The sequence below is a fragment of the Sphaeramia orbicularis genome, chromosome 1 (assembly GCF_902148855.1).
Source record: "Sphaeramia orbicularis chromosome 1, fSphaOr1.1, whole genome shotgun sequence".
Lineage (NCBI taxonomy): Eukaryota > Metazoa > Chordata > Actinopteri > Kurtiformes > Apogonidae > Sphaeramia > Sphaeramia orbicularis.
Window position 1 is genome coordinate 46,248,310 of NC_043957.1, and position 20,780 is coordinate 46,269,089.

Below are 20,780 nucleotides of genomic sequence, written 5' to 3' on the forward strand. Positions count from 1 at the left end.
CTGGGAACCACTCTTCTCCATGCAACATTTTAGTATTCGAGAGAATACGTGACTGGGGAGGCAACCATCGTTGTTCCATTCCTTCTATTTCCTCCTGCTTGTTATTTCTGTTGTAGTTTTGAGTAGAAAAAAAAAAAAAAAAAAGTCGGAAATGGTAGTTATCAGGTGATTATAGTTGATCACTTCCTTTTTTCATCGAATCTTCCACATCAAACATTTCTGTCAAGGTGTCTTTTACTGAAGTCTTTTTTTTTTTTTTTTATTTTAACACATAAAAGCATCACAACAACAATATACAAATTCTTAGTAATCTTTAAAACCAAAACACATTTACACATGCAACAATAGGGTTTAAGACAATGAGTAACTTATTGAATAATTTTGTTTTTGGAATGTGTTAATGTCTTTGTAGGAGAAAGGACTGTTGTTTTTTTGCTCTGCAGGGGACAAGTCCAAACTATCCCTCAGCTCCAGAACAACATCTGATATGTTAAATATGTATAGTGTACGGTAATTAATTCTAAATTTGAGTGATTTTCAACATAACCTACAGTTCCTTTTACTGGCATTACTCGCTACCTTTTAGACAGTTACAACCTTTAGTGCATCAAACTGAAAGAAAGGACAAAAGGAAGAAAGAAAAAAAACATTTGATCACCTACATAAGTTTATATAAAAAAAAAAAAAAACTGGATCATCTTTGAAAGTATGACCTCCAGACACCATTCTGACTCATAAATGTCTGGTGCTGTCACAGTCAAATGATGCCTAATTAGGTTTTTAAGAACTGAAACTCACCACTCAAGACAATGTGCCCCGCTGTGTAGTGAATCCATTCAAATGAGAAAACTTGCGAACAAGTTCATCAAAGACGGAGAAGGAGCAGTTGTCCTTCCAGCTGTCATTCTCAAGCAGACTCGTCATGCAGACAGTGACGGTCCTAACATTAGTTTGGCATTTCAAAATGGTTTCCAGATGAAATAAAAGACAAAACTCTGATAACTCAGTTTGATAAGAAAAAAAAATCACCAGAAATGAAAAAAAGGAAGAATAATCAACAGAATAGGTTATTGCTCCAGAGTAAAGTGTGTTGTATTTGTTATATTTCAATCCTTGTGGCCATTTCTGTTTGACGGATTCAGTGTGATTGTATGATTGTCTGTTTGAGTCCTTTACATAGGATTGGCTGTAAAACTTACAGCCACAACACTGAAAACACATTCATAGACACCAAAAATATACATCATGATACTGTCAAAAGGTACAATAATTACACAGAAAAGGAAATTACAGAGTTAAAACAACACCATTATGTTTTCATTTATCTTTTGTCAGTCCACTTTTTGTCCCTCCGTTTCTCCATATCCGTCAGGTGTGTTGGGCTCTGTGAACCCATCAAGTGGTCCTGGCAGAGAGTCATGAGTCCCACCTGCCCTCCTGCTGGATGGGGGGGCCACGGCTCGCCTCTCTAAAAGAACCACCGAAACGCTTCACCGTTGTTGACCGGCGTCCTCTGCGGGAGACACAATGTGAAGGACATGTTTTAATTTACAGGTTTTTCGAGGTCATGTCATTGTCATGTCATGTATTCTCACACTGTAAAAAAAACCCCGTAAAAAAACGTAATATTCTGGCAGCAGGGGTGCCGAAAAAATACTGTTAAATAAGGGAAAATAGCTATCTCATAAAAATACAGTAATTTTCCATCATTTAAATACAGTTTTTTGCCCTAACTTTACATGAGATTTTGCTTTTTTTTTTTTTTTTTTTGACTTTTTAATGTTTAATAAAGAATGTTTTCAGGTATTAAAACAATCAAATTACCCATATATATATATATATATATATATATATATATATATATATATATATATATATATATAAATAATTTTCAATGAGGCTAAGTTGTACAATCCACTGATAAAACTCTATTTGGACAGTTTATCAGTGCTTATACATGTTATACATTCACAAAAATACATTTATTCAACATTTTTGTTGTGAAACCTCCCGTAATTACACAAGATATTTGACAATTAACAAACAAGTCTTGTTAAACTTACAGAACAAATACTTATTTTATGGTTAATTGTCAGTAATTTTATCTCATTTTATTATTATTATTTTTTTTTTTTACAATATTAAACTTTAAATTAACAGTTTAATCTCATAAATAGAAAATAAATATTTGTGAAATTATGATACATTTGCAAATATATTTTAACTGTATTTTTCTGTGGAAAAAAGAAAAATTTCTTCTAAAAAATGGAAATTTTGATTGGGTTGGTATGGGGGTCACCACTGGTTCTGTGTGTGTGTGTGGGGGGGTTATACTTTGTGTGTCATAGAACCTTGTATTATAAAATGTGAATTTCTTTTTCTTTTGTACTGTACTTCTGAGATGCACAATGAAAACAAATAAAAAATTGATCAAAAAAAAAAAAACAAAAACAAAAAGGAAATTTTATGGTTATATCACAGTTACAGTTTTTTCATGTTATTTTACATTTCACATGTAAAATCAGTCTATTTTTTGTCATTTCACTGATATTTTCCTGTATCTTAAAAATACAGGAAAAATCTGTAAAATAAACAGTGAAAATTCTGTTAAATTACAGATTGTTTTTTTACAGTGCAGGAAAAAAAACCCCAAAAAAACATGGCTTCTCAGAAACAACAGGCATATTCCGACATCAGTAATCAATAATGTTCAGAGTAGCAGCGGATTACAGCACTTTGAATATACATTAAGTAAAGTAAAAACCCACCAGGGCGCTTAAAATGGCTATAACCCACGAGCCCAAACCGAGTATTTCATCAAAGAGGCAGCCAAGGTGATTACATCCATGTCCCACCCACACCCAAATAATCATTACACTGGATGAAATATTCAATACAAATTCCCAAGAAACAACAATGAGGCATTTAATTACTGTGAGCTCTAGCTGCAGTGAGGGGGAACAGTGCATCATTTCAATTTGAGCCTCCGCCAGCAGCCATCCCTCCTCCTTCGCCTAAAAACCTCTATGCCAGAGTGACAACCTCTCCTTTCCGTAACTCATTTGGAAGTCAGAGACACAAAATACTGAAGTTTCCAACCAATCCCCATGACCAATTAGTACATTTTTTTGATTTTTTTTTCCTTTTTTTTTTTCCGGGGCTGTTGACAGAGGGGGAAATGGTGCATAATCACAACTAAAATCACTTTAGTCTGAGTGGAGGGCAATTTGACATTTTAATACCAAGTGTCATCTGTGGCTCCTTAAATGCATGCTGATGAGCGCCTTGGTACCAGACAAGCTCCTACAGCTGTGCCGTTTATGAACCACATGTGTAAACAGTATTTACAGCATACAGTGGAGCCGGGCAGGAATTTAACGGTACTGAAATCAGACTTTAAGGATGTGAACTTATCTGTGTTTTAAAAGTAAATGATGTTAGAATGAACTGTTACACAATTGTGACATCCTGCATTTACTATTACATACAATTCCAGCCAGATATTTAATAGAAAAGGATATACTATTAATATTACGGTATTTAAACCCAGCCTATGCAATGTCTATCACCTGGTGTCTTTCAATTAAAACACTAACAGAAGACTTTTACTATTATAAATATCTCTTTGACTCAGTAGGAGGTCATATTTAACCATAAGGGAATATAAAGACATTTTATTCACATTATATTGGTTCATTCTAATCATATAGCTATGATTAATGTTTATGTTAACGAAAGAAATGCAACAGCACGTAAAGGTAATCAAATGAAACAGGTCAGGATTTTATAAAGAATAACATGACACATTTCTCTGACATGTTTAACATGTTGCATTGGAAATAGCTGATATAACACAACTGCGTAAAGAAATTAATTGAAATTGGCGAGGTTTATAACATATATAAGTACCTGGTAACTGTGCTACCAGTAACTTAACAATATAAATATAAAAGGAAGTATTAATATAAGCCACAGGATATTTCAGTATTTTAACATTGAAAGATTACATGTTAGAGCTTTATTTCATATTTTTAATTATGTACTTTACTTTACTTTACTTTATTTTACCAAGCTGGCTCTAAAGCTATTCTGAATGTATGTAACTATTTAAAGTATAAATTTGGTCGATGTTTATTATTCTGACACTTTCTCAGTAGTATTAGAATAAAGTAGAAAAAAAAATTAACATGACATTAACAGATTTCCAATATTAGTCCATCCTTTGTCCCCAATGGAGTATATTCATTTAGAACAGTTGTTTCCACACTTTTTACAGTGGCGTACCCCCTGAAATATACTTTTTAGTCAAGTATCCCCAACTCTCATTTGAGAATTTTTTATTGAAAAAAAATTGGGCAAAATTTGTTCCTGTGCCAAAGGTGTCTGTTCAAAACTTTGTAAACAAACAACATATATTTAACTGTATATATATATATATATATATATATATATAAAAAGTTTTTTAAAGTACATTTTGTGTGCAAAATATAAACAGAAAAATGCCCTCTTTCATTGATAAGAAAAATGAATAAATAAATTGGTCATTAATTAATAAATGAACCTTTCATCAACAAAAAATAATGACTTAGCGACTTAAATAAACTTATTTTGAATAATATAAAATACAAATGTTCTTAAAGTGTTACCAAAGCTTAAACAAGATGATTTACAATTAAACTATTGTATGAAAGTATTTATTGTGTTTTATATTTCAGCATTAATTCTCATTATTTATTTTGTCTTTGGTACATGATGACTTATTTAATGCATTTGTCCAAAAAAATTTCAACTACCCCCTGGGCTTCTTCCAAGTACCCCTGGGGGGTATGCGTACCCCACTTTGGGAACCCCTGACTTAGAAAGTAAATATATCAGGGAGTTTTTTTGTGTGGTTAATAATCCAGCCAATGGTGGGAGCTGTGCATTGTGGCTGCTATAGTGACTAAACATACCTAAAAAATAATTATAGGACATGATTAAACATAAAAATAACCCCCACGAGCTAAACAGTCACCAGAAGGCAAAAGCATCTACTGATCTAAAACCTTTAATAACTTTTGAAACACTCGTCCTATCAATACATTGAAATAATTCAGGTAAAATGCACTTTTTTTTTTTTTTTTTTTTTTTTAAGCAATATTTGATTTTTCTTTTTTAGACACTTAGAGGATCTGTAGTAACCCATGCAGTTTGAAAAAATGGTAATGGTTGTACATGATTTATTCATTTAGGTTGTTTTTAATGTTAATTAGTGATACACTGTAAACCCAGATAAATTGAGTTTACATCAAAAACTGAGAAAAGTGGTTGCCTTAAAAAAATTAAGTAATGATTAATGAACTTTTTAAGTACGTTTAACTTACATATAACTAAGATTTTAAGTTAATTTACTTAAAAAGTTCATTAATCATTACTTTTTTTTTTTTTTTTTTTTTTTTTGAGGCAACCACTTTTCTCCATTTCTTTAAAGTAAACTCAACTTATCCAGGCTTACAAAGTATAGTTTGCTGAAAAAGTTGCTGTTTCTTCAGTTTTCTCTGTTTTGATATAATTATCTCTGAATTTACACTAAGCTGTTTTGAAAATGTGCACAACTGCAGAGGATAATATTGTAATAAGTAATAATAAATCATTTAGGAAAGGATAAATGTGGGGAAAGTGCTAAGAAAATCGTTCTAGGTTTTTAAGGGTTAACATAATGTACCTATCAGTCACAACCTTAATCACTTAACTTGTATCTGATATTTAGCTGTAAAACAACAGATGATACTCAAATAAACACATTTTCCACATTGTTCCCCTCCAGTGTATGTAATGCCATAACATGCACACACACAAACGTTCATTTTTATGTATGCTACAATCATTTACTGTTTTTTTAACACTCCATGAAACAATTAATATTATCCTTTCAAGTGAATAATGGAGGGACCCAGATCAGTAGGATCCCATCACAACTAATTAAAAGTTACAGATTAAGTCAGACATTGTGTTTTGAAGGGTCAAGATGCAGAAGAGCTGATGTTTTCTGAGGTTTTTTTTTTTGTTTGTTTGTTTTGTTTTTTTCACTGTCTAATTGCAATGAGTTGACACCCTCCATCTTGTTATGTCAGTGTCGCACCAATAATTTTATTTATTTTTTTCCTTTTGGAAGCAATTAGGCTTTTATAAATACATTTAACGCTGTTTCTACTCGATAAGATGTTCAGTAGTAGACAAACAAAAAGGATGTCTGTGTGATGTGAAATTAAGGTGCCAGGAGATAAAGTCACTTATGAACATTGGTAACACTATGGAGCACATTCCTGTTAGTTGGTGCAGATGACAGTAAATGTATGAGACAAAAAAAAAAAAAAAAAATGCAGGAAGCCAACAAAGTAAACACAGTTGTGAGATACAAAGGCTTTGAATTTAAAGAAATGTTTAGATCTGTGGTATACCATCACTAATAATACATCTACGGTCCCAAAAGCAGTGAAACACACCCTCCTCTGATGTTGAGGATACAGCTTTAAGATACAGATTACTCTACTGCTCTGCTCTGATGCAATTATGATACGTGGTTTTACTCTGATTAATATCATATATTACACTCAGCAATTAGAATATGCTGGAGGTGCCTTGATTTAAGTAACAACAGCAACAAAATGCAAATAAAACTTAATCTCATTAGTTGTTATTAATGGTAAATTGCTGTATAGATTATATTACTATGACTTTAAAATTAGTTAATACAGCATATACACCTTTATAGTGGCAGAAAAAATTATTAGACCTTCAAAAGTCATCAAAAACAATGGTTATGTAATCAAGTACAAACTCCTGTGTGTATCATGTGACTAAAACAGACAGAAAAGAAAACATGGAATGCCTAAAAGCACTGTTTTTGTCAGTACAATGCCACAGATCAGTGGTTCCCGACCTTTTTTGGCTCGTGATCCCATTTTAACATCATAAATTTCTGGCGACCCCAGACGTTCAAAATGGAGATTTTTTTTTTTTTTTTTTTTGGGCTAAAATTAATTTATTTTTGATCATGTAATAGTTTGCTTCAGTGCTTCAGTTTCAGTTTTAGAGTTTGTCATGTCTTTTATGTATTGTGATTGTCTCTCTCAACTCACCACATCTTTTTCATTAGTAAGTAGTTTTTGTTTTTTTTCTATCAATTACTAGAAATTTCAGGTGACCCCATTTGAATTCCAGGTGACCCTACGTGGGGTCCTGACCCCAAGGTTGAAAAACACTGCCATAGGTATTGATGTAAGAACTGAAGTGATTTTGGTTATTATCAAGAAAACCTGGAAAATGGATAGATATCAGCTCTGAAATGAAACTCTTATGAGCTATTTTTGTTATCATTGTATTTGTCCAAATAAATGTACCTTTAGTTGTACCAGGCATTAAAATGAACATGAAATTGAAGAAAACAAGGATGGTCTAAATTTTTTCTGCAACTGTATGTGAATAGCGAAGATCTTAGCTATGTAAGATTCACTGACGACTCTGGATTAGTTTGTGTGATTTTGGAGTATTTAGATAGATAGATAGATAGATAGATAGACTTCATTAATCTCCAAGGGGAAATACAAAATACGGTCACCGCTCCACAGAAGCAGGCATACCATATCAACAATCAATAAGTAAATAAATGCAGAGTATAAGTAGCTAAGAATAAGTTAGATTAAAAAGAAAGTAGAATTAAAAGACAAAATGTGTTTTCTACCAATCACATAAAAACAGAAAAGCCAAAATCCCCCGAGGATAGAAGTGTTCCTTTTATGATAATAGAAGTATTTGCATAAGCCATGTTTGGCCTTTAACCTGTCCTGCACAATATGTTACATTTATTTTTTGTAAATAATCATATTCTATATCATATTCAAATAAACCAACAAATAAAAAACTCAAAACAATTAAACAAATGTTAAACTACTACAGTATTGTAAGTCAAAATTCCACACTATACATTATGCTTCACAAAAAAATCTAGTGTTGAGGTAAGGTTTGTATGTGTACAAATATACTTCTTTGTTTTTTTTTTTTGTTTTGTTTTTTTGTAATTGTAATTTTACTTTTACTTAAAGCTGCAGGAGCAGGAAAACAATTGACATTGTCCTTTTGTAGCTCTCTCCTCTCAGTCCAAATCAAAAGACTAAATGTAATATATCATTTATAATCTAATAGAACATAATAAACCTAATGTTGTTTGATGCTGTCAGGTTATTGAGGCACTGAGTTGAACAGCATCACATCCCATTGGTGGTTACAGCTGTCAATCATGTATTTACCCCGCCCCTTCAATACCAGTCTGAAAAAGCCTGTGATAAGACTAAGTGTGTGGATCGGTAGATTTTCTGCAGCATAAAACACAAGTAAAGAAGTGTCATGTTGCTTCAGCTCACTCGATTTACAATATGCTGAGAGGTAATTGTGGAAGTTTTGCAACGTGACACTAACAAACTACGACAAATAACGGTTTACTGCAGTACAGTTCAAATTATACAATAATATAGAATAAAACAAAAGCTCTGTGTACTACAGAATGTGTTTGGAAATGACAGGATCTGTTGTTCTAAGACTGGACAGACTATAGTGGACAGTCAATAGAAGTAAAAAAAAAAAAAAAAAAAAAAAAAAAAGAACATATAAGCCCTAGGCACAAACATGAAGGAATCTGAATCAATTACCTATATTTAAGAGACAAACTCATCTTTAAGTTTATTCCACTTTAAGTGTATATATGCTATGGTGGAACAAAGTGTAGATAGCCTCCTCCAAACTGCACAAATGAATTTCCAGTATGTCCATGGGAATAACCAGTGGCTTTGCCGATGTTGGTTCACGGGGTATTGGTAGCTTTGTGTAAACCTAGTAAACCTAGCAAACATAACCTCATTAGTTTTGCTTACTTAAGCTTAAGCCACATCCATAGTAGATATTAAACACCTGTTAGAGGTTGCATCAAGGATAATTATTTTAATATGACAAAATCATAACCTCCTGAGACCCAGCAATGCCTTTTTGTCCTCTGTATGGGACAAAAGTTTGACAGTTTTACTTAAAAAATCTGATCCATTGCAAAGGACATTCCATTAAAAAATAAATAAATAAATAAAAATAATTAAAAAATGTATCTGAAAAAACTGTCGGATTATGCAGTTTCCAATCAAGACAATTGTTTAATGTAAAAAAAAAAGCTAAAATTTTCACTTTCCTTGGCCTCAGGAGGATAACTGCTACATAACTTATCATCGAGTACATTTAAGATTCTGATTTGACGTTACAAAATTGGTTTTACTTTCGCTCAAGTGTATTTTCACGACAATGACAGTACATTTGAGACAAATAGTTGAGTAATCTAAACACATTCTTACATAATTTTGAGGCTTGAACTAGTGTGACTGATCAATTTTAGCAGAATTCTAATTGAGTGCCAACACATTTCTTTTTAAAAAATGTACTTTAAAAAAGCACATACTAAGAGCTTCAGCAAAATTCTTGCATCGCTTTGACAGTTCTTCTCACAAACAGAGATGAGAATGAACCGACGCTGACAGTTCCAGACATCATGTGCACATCCTCACAAGATCTGAAGCGTTCACTGGGGCATTTAGCGCCTTATGCTTTGCTCCGTTAGCCGAGAATGCGATGCTACTATAAGGGATGAGGCAAAGAGGAAAGCAAGGGGAGGTGAGAATGTTTATCTTGATCCATATTCTCACATTGATCAGTCCCTGGTGGAAGTACGGCTCGCCAGAGACAATAATGACCCTGATCTGGGCACTCGGCATGTCTCTGTTTTGTTAAGTTCCCGCATTATCGATCCAGTGGGGCTCTCGAGTGCTGCTTGGATTCACTCCCGGGCCTCTTCGCCTCGGCACACTGCAGTGACCAGGCACAAAGAAGGCTCAATTAGCACAGCTCCACGTTGTCTGCTCCTCTACCTGCATGCGCCTTCAGAATCACTCCATCAACCAACAGGGAGAGGGAGAGAGAGAGAGAGAGAGAGAGAAGGGGGGGAGAGAGAGAGACAAAAAAAAAAAAAAATAGAAACAACAAAGAGCAAAGCAGAGGCAGGAAGGGAGAAAGGAAAAGTGGGAAAAACAGAAAAGAAAAAGGAGTAGGGAAGGTAAGGGCTGATAGTGTCACGCTAGGCACGATGGAGCAACACTAAGGTTTCACCTCAAATCAAGACACTATGGCAGCAGCTCAGCCTCACGTCAACACCGCTGCCTCTGCAGCAGAGCATACATAACAAGCTGGCTACAATGACACACCGAGGGAAAGACAATTTCCCGCTCTGGCTATGCACACGACCGAGTATTGAACTGACTGAAGGAGGGAGGTAGAGATTTTCGTAGACCTCAAATTAACCCCACCACACCACCTCAGTAGGCAGTGTATTCTAAGTGTCTGCTGGTGGTTTTTGGTGATAACGACACAGTAAAACTGACATGTGGTGGAATATTTCTCTGTGGATTCTGGTGAGGCGGTGTGAGGTCTCTGGGCAGCCGGCGCCCTGTGATCCTAACTGAACCTGGCAGGTGCAGTTAATGCCGAAGCCATGTCCTCAGCTGATTGAGATGAGGCGGTAGAAAAGACGAGGCTGGCTGGAGTGGGACGGTGAATCACAATCAGACTAAACCAGTGACTGTAAATGCAGCTCTAACCTCTGCCGGGCTGCACCAACCTCCAACATCACAATCTTAAACCTCCGGGTTAAGGCCGTTATTTTTTTTATTTATTTATTTTTTTCCACACAAATAATAAAAGCACATGAACAGTCCTCAACCCCCTGAACTGCTCCTCCTCTCCCCCTGCAGCCTTGGCGTCACACTGAGCTGGGGCCAGAGATAAACCACTCAAGACGATGAGGATGATAATGGCAGACGCCGCAGCGCCTCAAAATTCAATCAGCGCCGGGACGTCAATGTGGATGAGTGTAAAAGTGAAATATGCTCGGCGGCGTGTGTTTAAAGACGCCACACAGGGCTCGCAGAAACAACACCGGGCAATGAAGAGGACGACGAGGGAAAAAAATTGTGAGGAAAAAAAAAAAAAAAAATGAGATGAGATGAGAAAAAAAATGAAAATAATGTGTCTCTACTATGCTCCTTCCCGGCACAATCCCACTGGCATTCTGAGCAGCCCTACTTTAACCACAGACTGTGAATAAATTACCCTTTTGAACTCGGGGTGATTGCAAATGTGCCCCGGTTTCTCTTGAGACATGTCTGGCACTAACCCTCAGCTCTATGCTCCCAGCCAGCCTTGTCACAGAGCCCTTCCTCCCTCTCTCCCTCCCTCCCTCCCACCAACACACACACACACACACACAAAACCACAGCACACACACAAAGACAAGCACGACATCACAAAACTTTTAATTCACCATAATTACGGGTGGAATTTTTTCCAGCCAACTACAAACTCTCCCTCTCTTTTTCTGTCTAGGAATTTTGAAGAATCTCATACTCTGTGATAAAAAAAAAAAAAAAAAATGTGTTAGAGATGAGAAAATATCTAGGAAAAAATGTGTAGCGCCCGAAAAAAATCACAGCAGAGATGGAACGGATAGAAGCAGAGCAGAGACAGATACGAGAACGGCAGCAACAGAGGAAGGAAGGGAAGAATCTCAGGGTGAGACAGTGGCACTGGGCAAGTCTGTGGGAATGTGCTGATGTGTTTCAGAATACTCATTATAACACATGGCCCATACATTACCCTGACAACACCCATTATTTATTAACTTACAGGCTGGGAACCAGGCCACTTTTCATAATCGCAATCCTTTGGATGCGGCTCTGACAGGCTGCAAACAAAATATATATACATAAGTATCACTGTCACCCACTCCCCTGACACATGCACACAAACTCTGGCTGACACTACCTTAGTTGTCTCCACGGTGACGTTAAAAAAGAGAAAAAAAACATAATTACACTTTTCAAATGTTGTCAAAACTGTTATTGAAATTTGTGTGCAAACCCAGGTCAGTCAGTTGGTTTTCTTTTTCGCCGTCAACCAATTAAATCCCACACCTGAGAGTTGGAAACTTATTCTGTGATCATTTCAATATCAAAATGACAAAAATGACTTTGAGAGCCAGCCAAACGTTTAGGGTCCATCTCCAGGTCTAAGAAAAAAAGGGGGGAAAAAAGTTTCAGCGGTGCAGTCAGCCTTAACTGATGTGTTATATATTGCCTGTCACTTTATTCTGCAGGAATATTGGGGCGTTGCCAAGCTCAAACCTGGAAGGTATAGCAATCCATCACCTACACCGTTACCAGGCGCTGGTGGGTGGGGGTTGAAATCTCATCTTGAAGCTTGTAGCCAATATTCTAGCCACCCAATGGCATATAAAAGGTACCTCTCCAAGGCCACTATCACGGACAGACTACTCATCTAGTCATCCACACACCACTACCCCCAGTCCTGCAGCACAACACCATAACGCAAACACATTCAACTGTGCCCTGAGCGTACACCTTAAACACAACCTATGCACAGTAAAGGCTGGGGGTGTCGATCATAAAGAAGTGAGCTGTCGTCAATGTAGTCCGAATTTGTTAAAATAAATGAATTAAATCAGATTTTCTTTGCATTTTGTGTACCCAAAAATATTTCATATCACCAATTCATGCAAACTGTAAACTGTAAATTAGAGTCGGAAACATCTGAGCTACCCATTTTTAACCTTAAAACTTATTTATACTTGGAAAACTCATCCAATCTATCCAGTTCTAACTAACTATCTGATTTTTCACTGCCATTTTGAAGCGTACCATAGAATACAGACTACGCTAAAACCTGTGTTTGTCTTTCTGCACGAGTCTTGCATAACAGATAATACAATTTCCACTTCTATTTTAGATTATTGGTGTTAAAATTATGATTAGTATGTCAGTTTGCAGGATAATTAAGTGAAAGAGTCAGGAGTGAAAAATAAATGACTAGTAAAATAATAAGGTTTTGTTGTGTCGTTGAGATCTGACATTGATTCCTGACGCTGTACTTTTCAAATCTGTCCAACAATTTTCAGTCGACACTTGCCACAAAAGGGAAAAGGAAGGATTGAAAAAATATCTGCTACCTGATGTACACAAATAACATAGAATCACACAACCTCTATGATTCACTGACATGAGAAATTGTACACGTTTGTATGTCTTGATAGAAGATCACCAAATCTCCTATATAAATAACCAAATTAATATGTACATTAATTTCTTAATACGTATGGAGATTTCGCATTACCCAAATTTGGAACCACTTGTAAACATTTTTGTGTGTCTGTATGTGGAGTGAAACTTTGGAATAGTCTGGACATCCAACACAAGCAAAATATCCAAAATATCCACAGATTTAAACTGTTCTATAAACAGATGGTCTGGTCCCTGTATACAGATAGAGGGTCCTAATACTGATGTTACATCAATGTTCTGTCTTAAATGTTGATGTGTGGTTGTTGTTCCTCATCTAGTTGATATATGTTGTCCATTACCTTCTCGTACTATTTTTACCATTGCTGGAATGTGCTGCCCTTTACCATTAGTGGTATTGTAATTTTTTGTTGTTTTTTTTTTTTTTTTACCTCCGCCAAGGAGGTTATGTTTTTGCCAGCGCTGGTTTGTCTGTCTGTCTGTATGTGTGCGAGATAACTCAAAAAGTTATGGATGGATTTGGATGACAATTTCAGGAAATTTTGACACTGGCGCAAGGAACCAATGATTAAATTTTGGTGGTGATCGGGGGTGGGCACTAATCTGCCTTGGCGGAGGTCTGCGCTCTCCGAGTGCTTTTCTAGTTTTTCTTTGCTTTTGTTTTTTTATTACCATTGTTGGTATGTAATTACCTCTGCCAAGGAGGTTATGTTTTTGTCAGCGTTGGTTTGTCTGTTTGTCTTTCTGTCTGTCTGTGTGCAAGATAACTCCAAAAGTTATGGACGGATTTTGGATGACAATTTCAGGAAATGTTGATACTGGCACAAGGAACAAATGATTAAATTTTGGTGGTGATCGGGGGTGGGGCACGGGGGCCCACTGATCTGCCTTGGCGGAGGTCTGCGCTGTTTTTTCTAGAAAAGCATTTAAAGAGCGCAGACCTCCGCCAAGGCAAATCAGTGGGCCCCCATGTCCCACCCCCGATCACCACCAAAATTTAATCATTTGTTCCTTGTGCCAGTATCAACATTTCCTGATATTTTCATCCAAATCCGGGGCACTGATCTGCCTTGGCAGAGGTCTGCGCTCTCTGAGTGCTTCTGGTTATTGCTGTTCTTTACCACTTGTGCTATTGTAGCTGTTTTTTGTTTGTTTTGTTTTGTTTTGTTTTGTTTTGTACCATTGTTGGTTTGTAATTATTGCTGTTCTTTACTACTTGTGGTATTGTAGTTTTTTTTTTTTTTTTTCCTTCCCATTGTTGGTATGTAATTATTGCTGTTCTTTACCACTTGTGGTATTGTAGGTTTTTTTTTTTTTTTTTTTCCATTGTTGGTATGTAATTATTATAAGGTAAGTTGACTGGTGTGTTAACCGTTACCCGTGGTAACACCACCAGGGATGTACTTTGCTTCTATTTTTCACACACGTTATGGTTATACAATCTAAATACTGTCAAATGAGTTCATTCTAATTTGGTATAGGTCTATTTTGTTCATTGTTCTGGCTTGAAGTCAATGGACAGGAGTGAGTATTTAAAATGTTATTATGTTATTTGATGATGACAGTGGGGTGGGATTAAATATATTTTTCTTCTTCCCACTCCTTTTTGAGTATAGATGAATGATTTGGGAATTTTGAATTTGCATGTATTCTGTAAATGCTTGAAATAAACAAACAAATGAACTGATATTTTACTACTTATGTATTTAAAAATAATAATATTATTTAGAAATCAGAATGAGTTCTGAACCGGCAGAGCCACAGCTGCAGATCACCTTCTGCACACATTGTCAGTTTATGGGATTTCTCATTTAGTCCCATATATTAACACACTGAGGTGGGACACCATTTATTTCCATCCAGGTTTCCTGTAGATAGTGAATAAATTTCGGAAACTTTATCACCAAAATGTGCTCACTTGTGGACAGACAAAAAAATGCAAGTACACCAATGTTGTGATACCAAACCAGGACTGGGATATAGCCTCAATCTTTTAATACAGGGTCCAGCCTTGCACCAGACTTCCATTCGAGCAAATCAAGCTAAGTGTATTGCGGATGTTTGTGAGTAATGAGGAATTTGGGAGTTTTTTGCTGACTAGGCATGTATGGACTGGGGTGGAGGGGGGGATGTATGATGGTGTGCTTAAGCGCGGTGCCTGTGAGGGGAGGAGGGGGTGGTCACAGGGGGGAGATTAGGCTGAGGGGCAGCGAAGCAAAACCAAATCCATCTCCATCTCAGCAACATCCTAAAGCAGATTACTTACTTCAGTGGGAGAGGAGAGAAAGAGAGAGCGGGGAGGAGAGGAGCATGAGATGGATGAAGGAGCAGAGAAAGAGAGAGAGCAATTAGCATAGATGCAATTCTGGCACAGTCCTCTGACCTGATATTTGACCTTCTGAAAGAGTCTTGCCAAATATCGCCTGAGAAGCGCAGACGGACCATATGGCAAAGTGCTGCTAGAGGCTGAGTGCTGTGTGACTCCAAGCCTCCGTATGCTAATGGGGGAATGTAATTACAGTGCAGTAGTTCTGCAGGACGTATATTTTACTAGCCCTCCATAGGAGTGGATTTGCAATGAGGCAAGCCAAGCCTTGGTGGCTTTAGAAAATACACTTTTTCTTCAAACGGTCAGGAAGCTGTTAAGTGGACAGTGAAATAGAAGAGACGTGCGCAGCATCACATCACATCACGATCGCTGCAATTGCAAATCTACACTCAAAACCATAGATTTTCACAGGATACATTTACAAGCACAAATCCGCCTGTTTTTGCTCTTATTTCAAAAGACACTTTATTCCTACAATACTACATGCTTAGGTAATGAAAATCCCATTACTTCCCATGCATGTACCCTAACATTCTAACCACCCAGGTACCTCTCCAAGGCCACTATCATGGACAGACTACTCATCAAGTCATCCACACACCACTGCCCAGTACTGCAGCACAGCACCATAACGCAAACACAATCTGCCCCTGAGCTTAATCCTTATATATAGCCTACACACAGCAAATGCATAGGCTATATTTTATGTCCCCCAGCCCTTATGCCTCCCGACTACCCCCTACAGTCACCTTGGTAGCTCCGAATTGTTTAATAAACTACAAGAAATATAAATTGTAGGTGATAAAGTGTAGCGCCTTAGAAGGTACTGTAAATCACCTATATTACTGGGATATTAAATCTCATTTTAGGACAATTTTAAGTTAGAATTAAATAAAAAAAAATAGACTTTAATAACCATTGTCTTTGTTTTTGTGCATTTCCAACCTGTTGAACCTTGTTTCCGCTTCGAATCAGAAATGTGGGCCTTTGTTTTGGACATGCGTCTGTTACCCAATCTTAGAAACTGAAGAGGCCACGTGTCAAAAACAGCAAAAACTGTAACGCAAAAGTATAGCCTGAACATCAAATGCAAGGATTCGATGTTTTAATTGGAAAACACTGCACTTACATTCAGAATAATATAGAATACAACATGCTCTTTACATGACTCTATCAAATTTGGAATATACTGTATGTTTTTATCAAATTCAAAATTAAGTTGCACTCCTTCCTACTCTTTTTCGGGCATGTAAATGGAACTATTGTGCTGTTCTTCTGTCTAAGATTGTTGTGATTCTTGATATTTGTATTATTATGTATATTTTGCTAGTTCGCATATATGTTAAATTTCATTGCATGTTCGGAATAAATCACTAAATTAAATTTCATTAGTCTTCCCTGTATATACACCAGCTCCGGACAAATAAAGCCTGTGTGTGTGATTTCATTCTTTATGTAAATACAGGCTGGTTAAAGGTATGGAAAGGTTAGAACTTATAAAGGACAGTAAAACACTCAATGGGAGGCTGTGACTTCAATATACAACCAAATCACAACATAATTAGATTAAATTAGAGATACTTTATTGATCCTGAGGGAAATTCAAGACACTTAAAGAGCCTAAATATTGAACTGAATCCACCTGATGAATGTCAAGTAGCCAGTATTGTCTTTCTAGGTGTTTTGTGTCACCTTCATCACTTCCTGTTAAATATCCATCTGTTTATCTGCACAATGCTCCACTATGTTTATCAGCTGTGTGCAGTGATGGGCAGATGTTTTAAAGTGGATTAATCAGTGATTTCTCAGTGGAAACAACTACCTCCTCCTCTCTACATCTGGAAACAAGGATGATGAAAAAGGTAAGAGTGAAACCAAAAGCAGTGGGCTGCAAACAGCAAAATTCTGTGTTGTACTTAACCCATAAAAACCCAAACAGCCACCAGCGACCAAAACCATTTACTGATCTAAAATGTTTAATAACTGTTGATCCACTAATCCTATCAATCCATGTAAATAATTGGTGTAAAATACAGTTTGTCGTCTTTTCATGATCACCTAATGTGATCCATTTGGACGTTTAGAGGCTCCGTAGTGAATGTGGAAAGACCGTCATCTTCTACAACATTGATACACCAATAAAACCCATGGAGTTGGATCAGTGGCAGTAGATGGACACACTTGTTTTATGTTCAATTATTGATATCTTTGCTTAAAAAAAAAAAAAAAAAAAAAAAAAATCCCTTTTCTGATGTAAAATCCTTCAATTTTAATCTGAGTTTTTAAGAACATGCAATCCAATCCAATCCAACTTTATTTGTAAAGCACTTTAAAACAACCGCAGTGGACCAAAGTGCTGTACAGAAGAATAATTAAAACCAAAACAGACGAATAAAAACACAGAGATAGATTCAAAGACATAGAAACTGTACAAAAAAGAAAAAAGTGCTATAGAGAAGAATAAACAAAACTCATATAAAAGAATAAAATACAAGAATTAGATTAAAAGGCCATACAATTAAAATCAACAAAAATAAATACATAAATAAATAGATAAATAACAATAAACCATATCAAATAAAAACAATAGAATAAAGATAGTACCTTCAAACATCTCATATGGTTTCAAAAGCCAAGGAGAAAAGATGGGTTTTAAGAAGGGATTTTAAAAATAAATAAATAAAAATCTACATGATCAGTGAATAATATAGGAAAAATACCTGATTTTCACTCAAAAAAATGCAAAATACAGAGGATAATATTATGATAAATGACGACAAATCACTTAAAAAAGGTTAAAATAAAGAGAAAAGTTCATTTGGGAACTGCCACAAAAGTAGCACTGGGTCTTTATGGGTTAAATCACAAAAACAGGACAAGGCCTTCATTTTTATTTCTGGTCATCTATTATTCTTTCATCATAACCTTAATATAGAGTGAAAACTGATAAAATGCAGCTACACAGAGTGAGAAATATCTGGGTTACAAAGGGAGACTTTCTGCAGCTCAAACAGTACTCAGATGCCATGCCTCTTCCATTTATCACACATGGAAAATCCCTTCCCACACAGACGGAGGCTGAGCCGACCCTCGTAGGACGACGCTGAGGCTGCACCCCGGGGTCAGGGGCTGCCGCCTGGAGCCAGAATCACCTAACTGCTACTAAGTACAATGGTATAGGCCTCCATTTCAATTAGCCTCACCCAAGTACTCTTGTCCAAGCAGAGTAATTTTAACAGGGCTGCTACAAAACCCTCCTCTGGGAGCAAGTCAGTATGGAAGACGGTAGCCAAGCTTTCAGGTGCTGCTGAAATTTCCAGAAAACAAAACAAAGACGTGCAACAACGAGGTCAATTGAGCTCTGAGATGGGAAATCAGAGCAGTATGAGCGGCGAGAAGGGCAGGCGTTGTAGGATGGGAGCGGAGGAGGGGGAAGATGTGCAGGACACGCGTTTGAATGTGCAGATACCTGAGGGATCTGGTATGGAAATCCCCAATTTCTCAGCCAAGTTGCAGCCCTTTGAACAGCGGAAGGCGTCAGCAAGCACGGGGAGAAGCCATGTGGGTGTAACGAAGCGAGGGCTAAGCGAGGCAACATGCTGCCAGTTCTCTGAAATGTTAAATTGAAATGCAAAGTAGGAGCAGGCCTTCTTGTTTTGAGCAGATTTCTCAGCATCTGTGTGGGAGCCTTTAAACTCACAAGGTCTATATGCAGAGCTCTGCATATTTACTGTAAATCAACATAATATTTAGGTTAGGATTAGGAAATACACACAGCTGAAACTGAGCTTTTAATTTCACCCAGGTAATGGAGAACCAGATTATACGTCAAATTCGGTGAGTAACGAAAAATCTAATAAATTAGCCTTCAATGTATATAGTGCACATAGAGGTGAAGTCATGCACCTTCTGGTTGTGCTCGGCAGGACCAGATATGAGAAAAAAAAAATTATGGAGGTTGACGGTGGGAGGCAATATTTCGATCTAGTTTGGATTGTGCTATGATAACAAATTTTAAAGCCTAAAAGCCTTTTACAAGTCAATAAAGTCATACTAGAGTAGTTTTGTATGAGACAGAACAGTGAATGGCACCTTTCATTGCACATGATACACATCTCTAACACCAAAATCTTCAAGAAAAAGGTGAAGAACTGTTAAAAAGAGGTGAAAATCTTATAAGTATAATCATGTTGACAGATGCAAAAACGTCTTCAGAGGTTTTGAACGGCTTGTGGAGAGAAAAAATTATGATGACGTCACTTTTCAACTTTTGAGTGTGAAGTCTTTACATTGACATATATAAAGCTCTTACAGCTTCTTCAACAGATTTAACAAACAAAAAATATACTTCAATTTGATTAACACCATATGTATAAATGATGGTGTGATTCTTCACAAGGGATCAAAAATTTTTTCTCTCATCCTTGACTGTAATACATTTTTATTTATTTATTTATTTATTTATTTATTTTTCAAAATAAGGTCCCATGAAGTACAACCATACAGAATAAAAAATAAAACAAAGTGCAACAAGTCACTCTGTTAAACATATGTAATTTCTGTTGCTAAGGGTCTTTCAATCCAGTGATGTAGTTTGATGATGTTGGAAAGTAACATTGGATCAGGGACACTGTTTTCACGACTACTGCCAATTAAAATCTCCTATAATTCACAAATAGTATTACATTTATTAACATAATGAATAGTCACATTATGTCATTTTATACCTAAAGGACAGAATTGGTTAATTTGTGGGAATTTTACAGACACAAAATAATATGGATAACATAAAATACACTGGGCAAGGTCCTGCTGTTGGATAATTACTGCAGTGATGGAGCATTTTGACAGACATGAGAGTGAATTTCAATGAGATTGAATCAGTTTAGAGGCTTCAACAACTTCATCAGGAAAAAGCTGGTTCTCTGACCAAAAAGTCAAAGGTACAAACTTTTGCATGAAAAAGCAGTGACGTTATAGGCTTTAAAAGAAAGTGCATTTTGTAATAAATCCTTAACCCTTAGAGGTCTAAGCCTATTTTGAGTACTTCTGACTTTGCCTTTATATACTTTACAAAGAAATGTTTAATATACCAATGTTTGTTTGTTTTTTCAGCACAACTTCATCTATCTCATCTGCCTATTATTTTTTCACTATAACCTACTATATCAACACAAAAGAACAAAAAAACCACAAAAAATATAAAAAGTGATATGTATAAAAGTTTAAAAGTGAATATTGGTTCCAAATATTAGGTATATAAAATCAAAATTGTAATAAATTAAAAC

At 36.1% G+C, this 20,780-nt stretch overlaps 1 protein-coding gene across 1 annotated transcript in view; it reads right to left on the minus strand.

Annotated features, from left to right (window-relative positions):
* Positions 1-294: 294 nt before the first annotated feature.
* cxxc4 (CXXC finger 4) overlaps positions 295-20,780 on the minus strand; it is a 50,059-nt gene continuing 29,573 nt past the window's right edge. Inside the window, exon 3 of the mRNA XM_030148991.1 lies at positions 295-1,513. Within this exon, the coding sequence (XP_030004851.1) occupies positions 1,469-1,513 (45 nt within the window). The 3' untranslated portion in view covers positions 295-1,468. The remainder of the gene's footprint in view (positions 1,514-20,780) is intronic.